The sequence below is a fragment of the Pinus tabuliformis genome, chromosome Q, assembly GCF_031772625.1.
Source record: "Pinus tabuliformis cultivar Carrire ecotype Pingquan chromosome Q, CPIR1, whole genome shotgun sequence".
Lineage (NCBI taxonomy): Eukaryota > Viridiplantae > Streptophyta > Pinopsida > Pinales > Pinaceae > Pinus > Pinus tabuliformis.
Window position 1 is genome coordinate 1,141,685,813 of NC_142296.1, and position 15,666 is coordinate 1,141,701,478.

The window sequence follows — 15,666 nt, forward strand, 5'->3', positions numbered from 1 at the left end:
GCCTACTTATTTTCAATAAGTTATTTATAAAATTCCTTCAATAAACATTAAAATAAATTCTGCTGCAGATATCACACCATAATTTAGAAACAACCACATGCACAATAATCAACACATCGACATAGTTATTTTGGACAACAGTGCCCGGAAAAACCCAATGTGGGAAAACAGGTGCAGCAAGGGAGGATTTTATTATTCAACAATTCTTTCGTACCACTGGGTGCTAAACTGGCTTATCCAACAGAGAGAAAAATTCTCCAACACTTCTCCGAGTCCCAACGTCAGCCTGGCTGACCTCTGTGTAGCTCCCAGACACTTTGTGTCAGCCCTTGCTTGTTTGCGTCAGCCTTGGGCCTCTCTGCGTCACCCACGCAGGCCCTCTAGTGACTGCGCAATCTCTTGCTGCCTCTGCGTTGCCTCTTTTGCCTTTGAATTGATCTTCTGGTGCTGATCCTGACTCTCTGCTTCGTACTTGCTGCCTCCTACTGTTCTCCAGACCGCTAGTTCGAATTTCTCAGCTAACCCCGCTCCAGAAATCGAACTGACTGGTCTCCCTCAGTGTGTTCTCCAATTGACCCTCAAGCCTCATCTTATACTTTTCTTGTTGGTCCTTCAACGACCGAGATTAAATCTCTAATTAACGGCTCAGATTAGATTTGACTTGATCCATGACTTTGGACTTAGGAACTCCATTAAAAATATTAATTATTTTAATATCTCCCAAATCGGTTAGAATCTGCCCAAACTATTTCTGAGTCTTGAAAAACTCATGTGCTTTAGCGTATCCACCAATTTTCATGGCTAGAGCACATCCGATGCTACCCCAAATGAACACTCCCTCTTAGGGAGGACTGTGCTCTAGTAATACTCCACACTGAGCATTACTCTGATCATACGGCATTGGTATGTGTGCTGATGCTAAGCCTCCTTTCCCAACATCCTCTGCACTGCTGCATCCTGTACTGCTGCCCATGGCTCTATCACTACCACTGTTACATCTATACTACAGCTCCCTCTGCATCCATGTTGCTGCTGGCCCTTCTTCCCAACACTGCATCTGCACTGCAAACTCCTACTCATCATGTTTGCGTTGTGCCACTGATCGTTGCTACTGCACTGCAACATCATACCCATTTCTGCTACTGAAATGGATTCTTTATCATCCCCATCTTCTCCCTAAAATAATCAAACTTGGTTCTTCCAAGGGCCTTGGTAAGGATGTCTGCCACCTGTTCTCCTGTAGGAGTGTAGCTCAACTGTACAGCTCCTCGTTGGACACAGTCTCTGACAAAGTGACACCAGATATCAATATGCTTTGACGAATCGTGAAACACGGGATTCTCAGAGAGCTTGATGCAACTCTGATTATAGCACATGATCCTGGTTGCATCTATTTTTCTTCTGAATAGGTTCACAAGCAGTTTTCTAAGCCATATGGCCTCACACAAAGCTGTGCTCGGCGCCATATATTTTGCCTTAGATGAGCTCAGAGCCATGGACTTCCGTTTCTTATTGCACTAGGAAGTCATTCCTGATCCAATGTTGAAACAATACCCAGAGGTACTTTTCTGATCCACTGAACTTCCTGCCCAATCTGCATCAGTAAATCCACTCAATTTGATATCCTTACCCCTGATGTACAAGAGTCCATAATCGACTGTTCCCTGTAAATACCTGAGAACATGTTTGGCTGCTGTCCAGTGCACCCTCTTTGGTTCCACCATGAATTGACTGAGGGTGTTGACAACGTAGCAAATGTCTGGCCTAGTATTCACCAGATACATCAGGGACCCTATGAGTTGTCTGCATAAGGTGGGATCAACATCCTTGTCTTCTGATGCATCAATCATCTTCCAGTTGGTGATCATTGGAGTAGCCATGGGTCTACAGTCCTCCATCCTGAGTCTTTTCAGGATTTTTGTAGTATACCTCCCTTGCCCAAGGAAGATCTCTCCCTTCTGCTGCCAAACTTCGAACCCTAGGAAATAATGCATTCGTCCCAAATCCTTCATATCGAATTCTGTGGCTAGATTCTTCTTGTAGTCCCCAATGATCCTGGATGATCTTGTCAGAAAGAGATCATCCACATCCACATACAATACTAAGATTAGCGACTCATTCTCTACAACTAGATAGTAGAGATTTGGATCCGCGTCACTCTTGAGAAATCCCAGCTTCTGCAAGTAGCCATTGATTCGACCATACCATACTCTAGGTGCTTGTTTCAACCCTTACAGAGCTTTCTTCAACTTGCATACATGAGACTTCTTCTCATGTGTCTTAAAGCCCTTTGGTTGTTCAATTTATACCTCTTCTTCTATTACCCCGTTCAGAAAAGCCATTTTGACATCCATCTGATGAATCTCCCACCCCATCTGTGCTGCAAGAGATATCACGGTCCTAATAGATGTATACCTAGCTACCGGGGCGAAGGTTTCCTCGTAGTCAATTCCTTCCTTTTGAGCATACCCCTTAGCCACAAACCTGGCCTTATATTTCTCAACACTGCCGTCTGCAACATATTTGATCTTGTAGATCCATATCGAACCTACCATTGATCTGTCTTGAGGCCTTGGCACTACCTCCCAGACATCATTCACCATTATGGAGTTGTACTCCTCTACCATCGCATCTAGCCAAACTTGATGTTGAGTTGCCTCTTGTAAACTGGCAAGCTCCCCATCCTGAGCTACTAATGCCTGATATCTATCTGGGTGTTTTCGCTCCCTCTTATTATTTATTGGTGCACTGATGAAGTCCTCTGCATCTCGCAGAATTTGACGAAGTTCCCTGCTAGTTCTTCCTCTGCTAGCAGGTGCTTCTGTTAGCTCCTCCTCATCCTGTGAATCTTCTTGATCCGAGGAAGAATTCTTTACTTCCGTTGGTTGAAGAGGTTTAACCAACGACTCTTCTTTTGACTGCTCCTTGAAAGGCATCTCACAAGATTTTCTGAAAGCCCTGTCCTCCATGAACTTCACATCTCATCGAACCACTACCTTCATGCTCCCTGGAAGATAGACTCTATGTACCTTAGCGTTCTCGCTATATCCCACTAGATATCCTTTTTTCCGCAGTTTGATCCAGCTTTTTCCTCTTTTCCTCGGGTACGTGGCAATATGCTAAACTCCCAAATATCCTGAAATGACTGACTTCAGGTGTCTTCCCTGTGAAAACTTTCTCTGGAGTAATCTTGCCCAACGCCCGATGAGGAGTCCTATTCTGAACATAGACTGCTGTGTTGCATGCTTCTGCCCACAGGAATTTTGGCATATCCTGATCATACATCATGGCCCTAACTGCTTCTACAATAGTCATGTTCTTCCTTTCTGCTACTCCATTATGCTCCAGATTGTAAGGAGCTGTCCACTCTCTTCTGATGCCCTCCTTAGCGCAAAAATCAGTGAAGTCCTTATCGACATACTCTCCACCATTATCTGAGCACAAAACTTTTATTTTCTTCCTAGTCAGATTTTCCACCAGAGCCTTGAACTCTTTGAATCGACAAAAAACCTAGTCCTTGGTTTTCAGAAAATAAATCCAAGTTTTCCTTGAGTGATCATTAATGAAGGTAAGGAAGTACTCGGCACCACTCAAAGCTTTAGTGGACATAGGTCCACAGATATCTGAGTGTATCAATCCTAGTACACTCTTAGCCTGTTTTTACTTCTAGGAAATGTTGCGTTGGCATACTTTCCTAGAGAACATCCTCTGCATACATCATCTCGTTCTGTACTAAGATCCGGAACTCCTGTTACAGAGCTCCTGAGAATTCTCAGAGACCCATGGTGCAAATGTCCCATTCTTCTATGCTATAGTTCTTTCAAGTCCTTGTCTCCATGACTGCCTATTAGTGCCATTGGTGATTCTAGTTGTAATCTGTACAACTTGTTACTTTTGATCCCGATCTGCACTTCCCTTTTCCAGCTCGGGTGTTTGATGTATACTTTCTCCTTGATGAAGAAGACGTCATAGCCCTTTCCTTGAAGTTGCGACACAGAAAGTAAGTTCATCCCCAATCCTGGTACATGCAGCACATTGGTAGCACGAAACCATTCTCTCGATTCTGTTTGAAAAACTATGGTACCCCTCCCTACTGGAGTACACTTTGCCTTGTTCCCCATGGTGATTTGAAAGTTCATATTCTCTTCTCGATAATCTGAGAAACATTCTCTGATTCCCGTCATATGCCAAGAGGTTCCACTATCTATATACCCTACTTTTGATGATGCAAAACTAGTCATACAAGCCACTTCTTCTTCCAGCCTGGAAGCCAACATAGAGAAATCGAAATCACTTTCTCTTGTGCAGATTTCTTAAAATATGTGTGAGTCTCCTGACGTGGATGCCTCCGCATCATGGTCTCGACCCATAATTGATTTTCCCTTCCTGTCTCTGATTACTTGCTCTGATACCATGTGAAAATTCTATCACTGCAACATCTGATTTACTTTGCCTACTTATTTTCAATAAGTTATCTATGAAATTCCTTCAATAAACATTAAAATAAATTTTGTTGTAGATATCACACCATAATTCAGAAATAAACACATGCACAAGAATCAACACATCGACACAGCTATTTTGGACAACAATCCCCAGAAAAACTGGAAAACCGGTGCAACAAGGGAGGATTTTATTATTCAACAATTCTTTCGTACAACAGGGTGCCAAACTGGCTTACCCAGTAGAGAGAAAAATTCTCCAGCACTTCTCCCAGTCCCAACGTCAGCTTGGTTGACCTCTGCGTAGCTCCCAAACACTTTATGTCAACCCTTGCTTGTTTGCGTCAGCCCTGGGCCTCTCTGCATCATCCACGCAGGCCCTCTAGTGAATGCGCAGTCTCCTGCTGCCTCTACACTGATCTTCTGGTGCTGATCATGACTCTCTATTTTGTACTTGCTACCTCCTGTTGCTCTCCAGACCACTAGTTCGAATTTCTCAGCTAACCCTGCTCCAGAAATCGAACTGACTGGTGTCCCTCACTGTCTTCTCTAATTGACCCTCAAGCCTCATCTTATACTTTTCTTGTTGGTCCTTCAACGACCGAGATTAAATCTCTAATCAACAACTAAGATTAGATTTGGCTTGATCCATGACTTTTGGAACCTTCTAACCCGGTTTTATATTACAACCCATTAATATTTTATTTTTCCTAAGTTTAGACTTAGGAAGTTAGGAACTCCATTAAAAATATTAATTATTTTAATATCTCCCAAATTGGTTAGAATCTGCCCAAACCATTTCTGGGTCTTGGAGATCTCATGTGCTTTAGCCTCTCCACCAATTTTCATGGCTAGAGCACATCCGATGCTACCCCAAATCAACAATTAAGGAAGGCATGATGACAAGGGGAGTTGCATGAAAATGATAAAAGGGACCTACATGATAAGAAAAAACATTACAGGGGGAGCACTTGATGGAAAAAGGCGATGTTGGGACACCCCATTTGCCATTGATGTCAAAGGGGGAGAGAATGTTGAAAGGGCGAGAATGTTGCTATCAGTGACAAAGGGGGAGATTGTTGGTCAAAGTTGTCATTGATGTCAATATGGCATTGTTGAAGATGGCTAAAACCCTAATAATGCCCTAACCCTAATTACCTGAAAGCCCTAATCTAACATTGGTTGAAGAATCTAACATAAAAACCTAACCCTAATACCCCTAATATCCATGTCCTATTAAAAACCCTAGCTCTATCAAACCGTAGACTAATCCTTTAATGAAAATCCTAACCCTAATTCTAAATCCAAAATTCCAAAACTCCCATTTACTTGATACAAAAAATACAATAATAAAAAAGGGTTGTAACTTCTATCTCTATTTATTTGACACAATCTTGAAACTTTTGATCCTAAATTTCCTATACCAAAAAAAAGAAAGAAAGTCCCCTTCCTATTCTCCTATTCGATGGCTCGAAACCATGATAAAATTTATAAAATACTCCTAAAATTATAAGACAGCTTCAAGGTTGGCTCATGAAACCAACCGACCTTCCTTTTCACATAAGCAATACACTATATATTTTGGCTCAGGTTGGGGGGGGGTGATTGTTGGCATTGGATAAACCAGCACTCCCCGTGTGTTTTGCACCATGGACTAACCACCTCTTGTGGATCCTTATCTTTGGCGATGCGATCTTTAACTAACACCTACAGGTTTTGGTCTAATGACAATTGTGATTCCCAACACAAAGATGCGATCATGATAGATGGGTGAGGGACCACATGGTTGGCTCAAGTGGCAGAGAAGTGGGACAATGAGCTAGTTGGTCGCTGCGAGGGGCTGTTGGCTGTCGGCTGAGGGCCATCTTGGAGAATTTTGTTTTCCTATGGATATCACCCACAAAATGGTGGGTAATAGGAGGGAGCAATCATGGTGCATGAGGTGCCTTGGCCTTGATTTTTCCACCTTTCTTTATCTGCCTTTTGCCTTTTATGATTTTTCTTTGATTAACTGCTCGAGGCTCAAGGATAAGAGTATGATGTGTAAGGTATAGCAGTATATACCCCTTTTAAGGTTGGGCGGTTCATTGCCCACCAGGGCTTGGGACAATCATGGGTTCCTAAATGATAAAGGAGGCTCATCTAGGGCCTATGGAACTAGGGTGATGGCCATGGGTATGGGGTAGAGCTCATGCATTGGCTTTTGCCCACGTGCTAAATATGTTTGTTCGGATGATATTTTGAATTTTGTGGTACATTTTTCTGTTGAATGTGGCCAATTATGCTTTTAATTTTCTTTTCAACTGCATCAACCTTCGAGGCATCGCTCCAATCCCGATCCAAGGTGTGGGCAAGGGGAAGGGGAGGCTAACCCTATGTGGACCCAAGTGGGAAAGATCATGGATGGGGTTATAATAAACAGAAGGGGAGTGATATATGTGGATGGGGAAGTGGGACCACGCAACCAAAATCAGGGTTTCCCATGTAGTACCACCCTAAAACCCAATGGTCAATAAAGGAGATCCCACAGGACTAAGATCCAAGGGTAACATCCAAAAGAGGTCTAGGGGACAGAAGCACAGACCTAGCCCACTCTTTCCGCCGAATCCCCCCATTAATCCATGCCCAGAAGTATCCATGATAAGCAAACTACAATACTCAATTACCAAATGACAAGGCATACCTTTAGGTTCGGGAGGCCCACCTTCAAACATACAATTATGACAGATGGGTGAGGGACCACATGGTTGGCTTAGGTGGCGGAGAAATGGCACAATGAGCTAGTTGGTGGCTGCAGCCTGCAAGGGGCTGCTGGTTGCCGGCTAAGGACCATCTTGGAGAAAATTTTCTCCTATGGATATCACCCACAAAATGGTGGGTAGCAAAACTAAGCATTGCTTGTATCATGTATGGAATGTGTGAAACGATATTTCAGAAACTATTATAGATGACCAAGTTATATGTCTTAAAAGATAACATATGAAAATAATAATTCCAGTATTCCTTTTTCTCATTTCATTGAAGGAACTTCTGTTTGATGAAAACCAATACAACTTTTGAGCATAAACTTGCATTAATAAGGAAACTATTCTCTAGGAATATTGATTTGCAAATGCATGTATTGTTTATTTATAGACTTGGTAGGAGTTGAATTTGAATCATCTAAATTGAAATGCATCTTAGTTTATACTTTTGGCATTATATAAGATATAACTGATAAATTATTTTAACGTGTGTATAATACCTATGAGATGTTTCTTTTCCATGTGTAGAGAAGTTCCAATCGAGTAAATGATACAGATCAAGAAGCATCATCAGACCAGGCTGAAAATGGAATTCAGCAAAGTCAACAAATCCAGTGTGGCACATTTTTAGGTGGTATCAAGCAACGCTTACTTTCGTTTATTTTTCGAAGGATATGGAACAATGATATAGATCCTGTGCTGGTGCGTTAGTTGAGCTTTCCCACATTTGAATTCTGTGTACCTTCTAACGATCTCATAGCAATAGTCTATAATGGCCTTAGTATATTGTGGATGGATGTTTCATTGATTTGCAAAAAGAGTAAACTATGATATATAATTGCATGTGAATGTCATGGACTTATCATCATATAACTGCATGAAATTTGAATAGAAAAATTATACAAGTTGAACGTCTCTGAGCAGGAAAACCTAAAGTTAAGTTTGTATTACTCACAAGATCAACAATAAACAAAATGTTGGAATTTTCCATTAGGCAAAAGGATTTGAAGTTCTAACTTAACAAAGTTAAACAAATTTATCAAGGAAAACCAAGAACTGTAGCATTTTTTATGCCTCTTGTGGTAATGATTATTGTTTTCTTGTATACCACCTTTATTTTTGCAGCACTCTTTTTGCCCCTTGAAGAGAGAAACTAAACTAGTCTTGAGGCTTCTCCTTCGATCTTAAGATTTTGTCCTATATGTCTGTGGGGTGGTCTTGGTAGGAATATCTACCTTTTGTCTTTCAAAGTCGTTTTCTTTTGGTTATCTACTTCTATCCAGCCTTTCCTGCTGATTGTCTATGGTGCAATGTGTCAAGGTGTAATGATGAATATGCTTCATTGAGCTGTAGTTGGACGTTCTATGCTTGCATTTTGCTATGGACAGGATAATTTGGAAATGACCATGGTACACATTTGGTTAACATTTTAATAAGAGACACATGAGCATGAAAAGCCTCATTTTATTTTCTTTTATTATTAAAAAATAACTTTTTCTCATAAAGCATATAAGCAGTACCAGGTTTTATGGTTGTTTGAAAGTAGTAGGTTAGAAATCTCCCTTTTGCATATAGATTCAGGTTTTGATTTGATGTCAAGTGCCACGAAGGCCTAATTTGGAGCTGAATTGTTGTCATAGTTGAAAGTCTGGATAAGATTGGTATGTTAAGTTTTAACCATGTCTCTATTTGAGCTTTTGAATATGGATAGGAAATGGGTAGGTGCTTGATGACATTTAGGTTTTGTCAATGGGCATTTTGTTATCGTCATCCCATGAGTCATCAATGGTTTTCAATTTTTTGTCAAATTGCATTATTTTTGGTTGTTGTCTTATCCATCCCTAGGGATATCATATTGCAGGTTGGTATGAATTTGCAGCTTCAATGACATAATCAGAGATTGCTAAGAGTCTGAGTGTTCCACAGAGATACCACTCCCATGTGAACCACTGTTCACCTAAGTTACCTGGTCTGAACCAGAATTCGAGTTCGACAACCTTGAAGTTCAACAAAAATTGAGTGAAAATTTCAATGATATTATATATATATATATATATATATATATATATATATATATATATATAGTTATGATTAAACACATATACCATAAACAAAAATTTAAACATATATTTTAAAAACTTTTAAAATTTAAAAACAATTTCATAAAATTCATTGTTTTCCAATTATATTCATTGGATCCGTTTGCTTCTGTTTATTGTACTAGAGTCTAAAACATTTGCTTCTGTTTATTCTATAAAAAAAAACTTCTTTTTGTTATTTTATCTTTGTATTTTTTTGGATATAACTTTGCATGAAACTTAAAACTCTTCTGAGCAAAATAAAGTTTTATTTATAAAAGTATGATCTAAATTATTGCCTTTAAGGTGTTTATGTAGGTTTCCATCTATCACATTAAAATCTGTAATGAGGAAAGAGACTCAACTTATTAAGTATTTGTGTGCTGGTGCAAATTAGGATCTACCAACCCTATCCCTCGATTCGTGTGAGCTAACCCTCAATCCATGCTTGGATATGAATATGGATTGAGCGGCGATGGAGGCATTGGGCGTTGGTGTTGATGTTGGGCAGACACCGGAGTAAGAAAATTGACGTTGGCCCTGAGAGTCGGCGCATGCTAGAGAGAAATCTAAATTGAAATCTCTCTCAAAACACGGTGAAATGAAAATCAGGTGGAATGGGTGGCTAGGGTTTTCTATTTATTATTATTATTTTTTAATTTTATACTTTGCTGGGGTCGAATTTCAATGAACTCATGCAGTTATTGCCGAATTTATTTGCCTTCAAGTTCGGGTTCCCAATCCAGTTCTGATTTGATTTGAAATTCGTCCAACTAGGATCGAATTTGTTTGAAATGTTGAATGGTGTTGTCATTGATGCTAACGTCGGTTCTGGAATGCTCTTAATACATGTCATAAATTACATCAATGGAAAATTTCAATGGACAAGCAGCCCTGGAAGGATGGTAGGAAACCCTAGTATCCCTGCACTTATTGAAGATTTTGAGGATGTAGGTCAACTTATTGGCTTGCACGGCCACCTTTATTTGATTCTCCTCGTCCTACCGATTCCAACGTTATGTGGCATGCTTCCTTGCTCCTCACTGTTCGCAAGATATGCCTTTCGGAAGGTCAAACCCCCTTTGTTGTGGTCAATGTCCCTAAAAAGAGGTGATGTGGCGGTTCATCATTAGCCAACAAATCAGGATGTTATTTTATGGAAGAGTTTAAATATTAAAATTCAAATCATGTGATAAGTATATTAATATGGGGTTTTGGCTCCCCTCAAAGAGGACTGGATTTGGTTGACCATGCGCGCTCCTCCTCCTTATTGTACTGTTATGGGCCCGGGCCCTTAGATGGCCTGAACCTCATGTGACTCCCGTCAAATCCCAAGTGACTGTTTTCCCTCATGTGGTCTGTGCAACTTTCATCCCTTGATTATCTCGTAATCCTGCTATCTTGTTTCTCTTATGAGGAATTGAACTTTGGCTATCTTTGTGTTTAGGGCCTTGGCCTTGTTTTGATATCCTTTTCCTTCATTTCTTTCATAGTTCCTTTTGTTTTGTAGGTGCATTAGTCATTGTCTTTGATTTAATCTGTACTCAAATTTTTCTACACTTATTGATCAATTTTGATTTCTTGTGCACATTGCTAGCGGTATTTCTTCCTATCATTTGATGAAGGTTCAATTTGTACAATTATTTTTCTTTTGCTTCTGAAAGTTCCTAAAAAAGAAGAGGATTCAATCTCAAAGAGGTGAAATCATGGCACCGGTTTTAGTATTTAATACAAACCCATTCCTTGATTCCATGATCTATTTTTAGCTGGAAAAAGCATCTGTAAATTGATATAACAGTTAGCTGGCAAAAGCATATGTAAATTGACATAACAGTAAATAAAATGTTGCCCATATTTTCAGCAATTACTAATTAGCTTACTGTGAATATTGCGGATATCAGACTTCACTGCCCATCTGAGGATTTCTTCATGCTTGGCAATAGTATAATCTTGATATTTAATATTACTTTTAGTTGTTAAATGATTCTTTTTCTGAAGAAGCTGGAGTTTTATAAAAACATGTTGTCATGACTTCAGAGGGCTAAGCATTTGAAGAGGTTCTATTATCATTTCCAGCATTATATTGACCTTGTAATGTGGAAGGTAAGAGTTTTTCTTTATTATTTAACTTGATATGCTGAATGATTGCCATGGCATCTGAATGGGTATTTGGAAAAGTAATCATTTTTCTTGACACAAAATAGATCTGATAAATTATTAATCAAATGGGTGATGGCTGATTATATTATTCTATTTTGTCTTCCCGATGCTTCTATTACTATATTCAGTTCATCATTAAGTATCATAATAATTTTTTTTTCTGATGAAACAGGCACAATTCTTAGACCGCCATCATCTTCTTATCAAGTTTGGTAGTGTAGATGGTGGGGTGAGATTTTCTTTCTAATCAATTTAACATTTGTTTTATGGGTATAACTTTATACTCATGTTTATTTTACATGTAGAGTTGTTTCCTTCACAAGGAAAATGAAATAAATGCTTATATGAAGTTCTGGCAGATGTTACACAGGACTCAAGACTATAGCACTTTTGTTATGCATTAACTGTGTTATATGACACAGTTTGGCTGTTCTTGTATGTTTAAGATCAGTATTAGTTTCATACTTCTTATTTACTTGCTTGTGATGCCAGATGTCAAGAACCTCAGATTGTCAGACTGCATTTTTTGCTGTATACAATATAGAGACGACTGAACTACTTGCTTTTTACCAGGCAAATACTCCTTTTCTGTTCACTTATCTCCTTGGAGTGCATTCTAAACTTTCTAGTTGCAAGTTTTCATTGTGACATCTTTGGTTAAATACCACTGCAGAATAATTCAGAGGAGTTATTTTGCTTGTTGGAGCAGTATTGCGATGAATTCCGTGCACCATCACAGTATCCCTTGTACACAAGGTTTATATCTTCGTACAACAATAATATCCATGCAAGAGAGCAATTAAGAAAGCAAAAGGCTGCATGCATTGAAAGCAAAACTAGTAGTTATTTACAGGTATCTCTTCAAACATGCAATGAGAAATTCTCTTAGCCTGTTTTCATTTTTTAAATCCTTGTCATCTTATTCTGTATCCTTTATTTTTCCTATCATAAAGGAGAGGAGCTTATGACAAGAATGCCATAGTAGTCGTTCTTTTCCATAGCTTCTTTAAGGTATCTGAATCAGCATGAATGGATTTGCTGATTAAATGGTGATTCAAAAAGATTGATTGTTTGTTTTTTGCCAATTTTTTGCCAATTATTTTAATTTATTATGATTTTTTTCTTGGAATATAGATCCCCAAGAAATCCTGGACACTTCCCTTCATTTTGAGGATCATACCTAATGTAAAGTAGGTTGGGTAAATGTTAAATTATGGTATGTTCTATACTTAGAGCAGTTTACTTCTTTTGTTCTTATTAGCCACAGGTTAGCAATCACATATACATGAAGTAAAGTGCAGATAGAACATTAAATGATCAACAGAAAACAAGCCAAGACAAGAAACACAAGATGTGGCGGCTAGCCAGGGGCAAACCCCAATGCGGGGAAACCCTTTGATCAAATCTTCTTTTATTTTCAATAGTTCAGCAGAGAGAAATAGTACAAAATCAGAATTCTGTAATTTTATATTAGCAGCAGCAAACCCTAAATCAGCAAAGTCAAACTTGGTCAAACGAGTTGAAATTGACCTCCAATATGCTTGGTCAATTTCCGGTCAACTAGCCCTTGAACAGCCTGAAAAAACAGCCCTTGAACAACCCCAAAAACACAGTCAAACTGTTGTTGACTGAAGTCAACCAGCTGCCCAAAACTAGGGCAGTCAATGCTGTTCAAACCTGTGGACGGATTGCCTCGATTTTTGTGCCAAAATCTGCGGCCTGCCTAGGAGAGGCGGCCACACCAAAACCACACCCTTGATGAGTTAACACTTGGTCAATGCAGGTCAAAGAGACCTTCAACAGCTTCTGCGTCCTCCTTTCAATGTCCTCCTTGCCTTAATGCATCCTCCTCCTTCCCACGTGTGAGCTGCTCCTTGTATAACCCAAAGCTAAGGAGAGAGAGAGAAAAATGAGTGAGATGAGATGATGAGAAAATGAATCAACCTCTCTTGTATTTATATGCTTCACTGGGCATGTGTGCCACACATTTAACTTCTGACCGACCTTGACAGTTTGTCAAGTAAATACAAATAAATTCATATCTCCATAAATACTTGTCGGAATTGGATGATCTTTAGATCAATCCTACACCTCTCGACAAGAGAAATCTAGGAAAAATATCAGCTGCCATAAATGAGGTGACCCACATGGAGTTTGGCCCTAGTTGCCAATTTTAACAGTAAACTTACTACCCTTGACCTGGCAGGGACATTGAGTGAGACCGACAATATCAAGTACATTAAGGGAGTCAGCTCGGAACTTGACATGGATACCTCCTGCTTATAATTCAGAGCACTCAATGACTTGAGATAGCCCATTAGGATTATTTATTATGATTTCTTGTTCTTAGTTTTCAAAATTTTCCTGATTTTTACGACTTAAAATCCAGATCTCACCAAGTTATTGCCTTGGACAGTTTTTGCAACATTGATCTGAAATCTAGTCCCCAATAATCATCATCATGCTTTTAATTTGTTGCAATTGGCTTATTTGTTAAACAAGTATAAACCAGCAGTAGCTTGTTCTCCAGCATGTCCATACATGGCAGCATGCCGATGGTTGGTCCTGCCTGCATTTGTTTTGTAGAAGTCATTGCTTTGAAAAAAATATTTATCACATGCATTTGTTTTGAGAAATTCTTCTTATAGTATCTCTTTGATTATGCTGCCATGATATGAGGGGCATATCTCTGCTGTCAAAGTCACCCAGGACTTGCACCTGGCCTTATTTACACCCACTTGGGGGGTTTTGAACCCAGGTCTCTGTGTTAATATAAAGCGCAATCAGCTTGTTGCTTGCCAATAGACCAACTTATAACTTAAATATTTTCACATTTGTTATTAGATTTTTCAGAGTAGACTAAAATCAAGTACTTTCATGATATATTTTCAGAGTATTTTTAGTATTAAGCTTGCTGTTACAAACTTTGCTGCTAAATCTATAATTCTGATAAATAGGACAAAGTAATTAATTCAAAAATATCACTAACCAGAATATTATTTAAAAGTTAAATCATATTTTGGAAGCACTAAGGTCTCTTATCTATTGGTCAACATTAACAAGCTTTAGTGTATTTGTATGTTGTTTTGCTAACATGTTTATGCAGATCCATCCTTATAGTTAAACAGGGAAACAACATAAATTCCTCCATTCAGACTCCAGATCCATTCGAAGGCACTGCTCTTTCTTGGTTGGCTGAAGCAATTATCTGGGAAGCTTTTCTTAGCCTTTTGGTAGGAGTTAGGGCTTAAAGAGAGCAGGTTAAGGTCACGGTGACAGTGGGTCTTTACCTTGCGTGTGCTGACCATAGTGGATTGTACCATCTTTGGCAATCCGCTAAACAAAGCGGTAATAGTACCAAATGTTACTTTTGGCCTAACAGATGAGAAATTATCTGCAATTGGAATTGATACATAAAATTATACAAATATTGATAAATTTTGGTTTAATATTATATGCAAGAACACATGTAGAAGTTTCTAGAAACAGTCAGGCTTGCCTGCATTTGTTTCCTAGAAGGAATTGCTTTGAAAACAAATAGTGATCACAAAGTTGCTACTCAGTTTGACAAGTGTAAAGCTAGCTGTAACTAGAATTGATAATGGTATAATCATGAGAAGGGATGCATTTTTGTTTTTTTGTATATTATACAAGAACATAGGTTGAAGTTTCGAGAAGGGGAATTTTTGTTGAATAATCTAGGGCACGGGGTTAATGAGATTCTTCTTTACATGATAACTATTAATGCTTAGCTTGTTAACATTAGTGTGTCTTCTTTTAATCATTAAATAGCTACCATAACAAAGATACAAGAACACAATAAGTTGGCATTCTGCCAGGGCCAAAACCTCTCCCTCTTGGAGAGGAAAATCCGCATAAAATTCTTCTTATAGAGATTCCAATTGACGAACACCAAGACCATGACCCTTGACTAGCTGAGCCACTCCAAGACCAAGCCACCAATCCTCTTCTTCATACTGCTGAAATCATCATCTTTACTGCACCATGGAGACATACATTGCTGCTGCAATATCACCGAGAATATTGTACTTTCACTGAGAGACTCATCATAGCTATGAGCTTCGTTGCTGATACATTATTATACAGATATCACAGAGATCCTCTTCATTTCGAATGCACCGAGACTTAGAGACAGTAGTCATCAAGATAGTGACTGAGTCTATTATATATATACGCTGAGACAAAGTTTTTACATAGATCCTTCATGCCGAGAGTATAGTC

At 39.0% G+C, this 15,666-nt stretch overlaps 1 protein-coding gene across 6 annotated transcripts in view; it reads left to right on the plus strand.

The window, feature by feature from the left end:
- The window catches only part of DET1 (light-mediated development protein 1 / deetiolated1 (DET1)), a 362,730-nt gene that overhangs the window by 131,963 nt on the left and 215,101 nt on the right, over positions 1-15,666 (plus strand). For all 6 annotated transcript variants that reach the window (XM_089385889.1, XM_089385891.1, XM_089385892.1 and 3 more), the window contains 5 exons: positions 7,715-7,888; positions 11,302-11,367; positions 11,597-11,653; positions 11,917-11,997; positions 12,098-12,277. In XM_089385889.1, the coding sequence (XP_089242015.1) occupies positions 7,715-7,888; positions 11,302-11,367; positions 11,597-11,653; positions 11,917-11,997; positions 12,098-12,277 (558 nt within the window). The remainder of the gene's footprint in view (positions 1-7,714; positions 7,889-11,301; positions 11,368-11,596; positions 11,654-11,916; positions 11,998-12,097; positions 12,278-15,666) is intronic.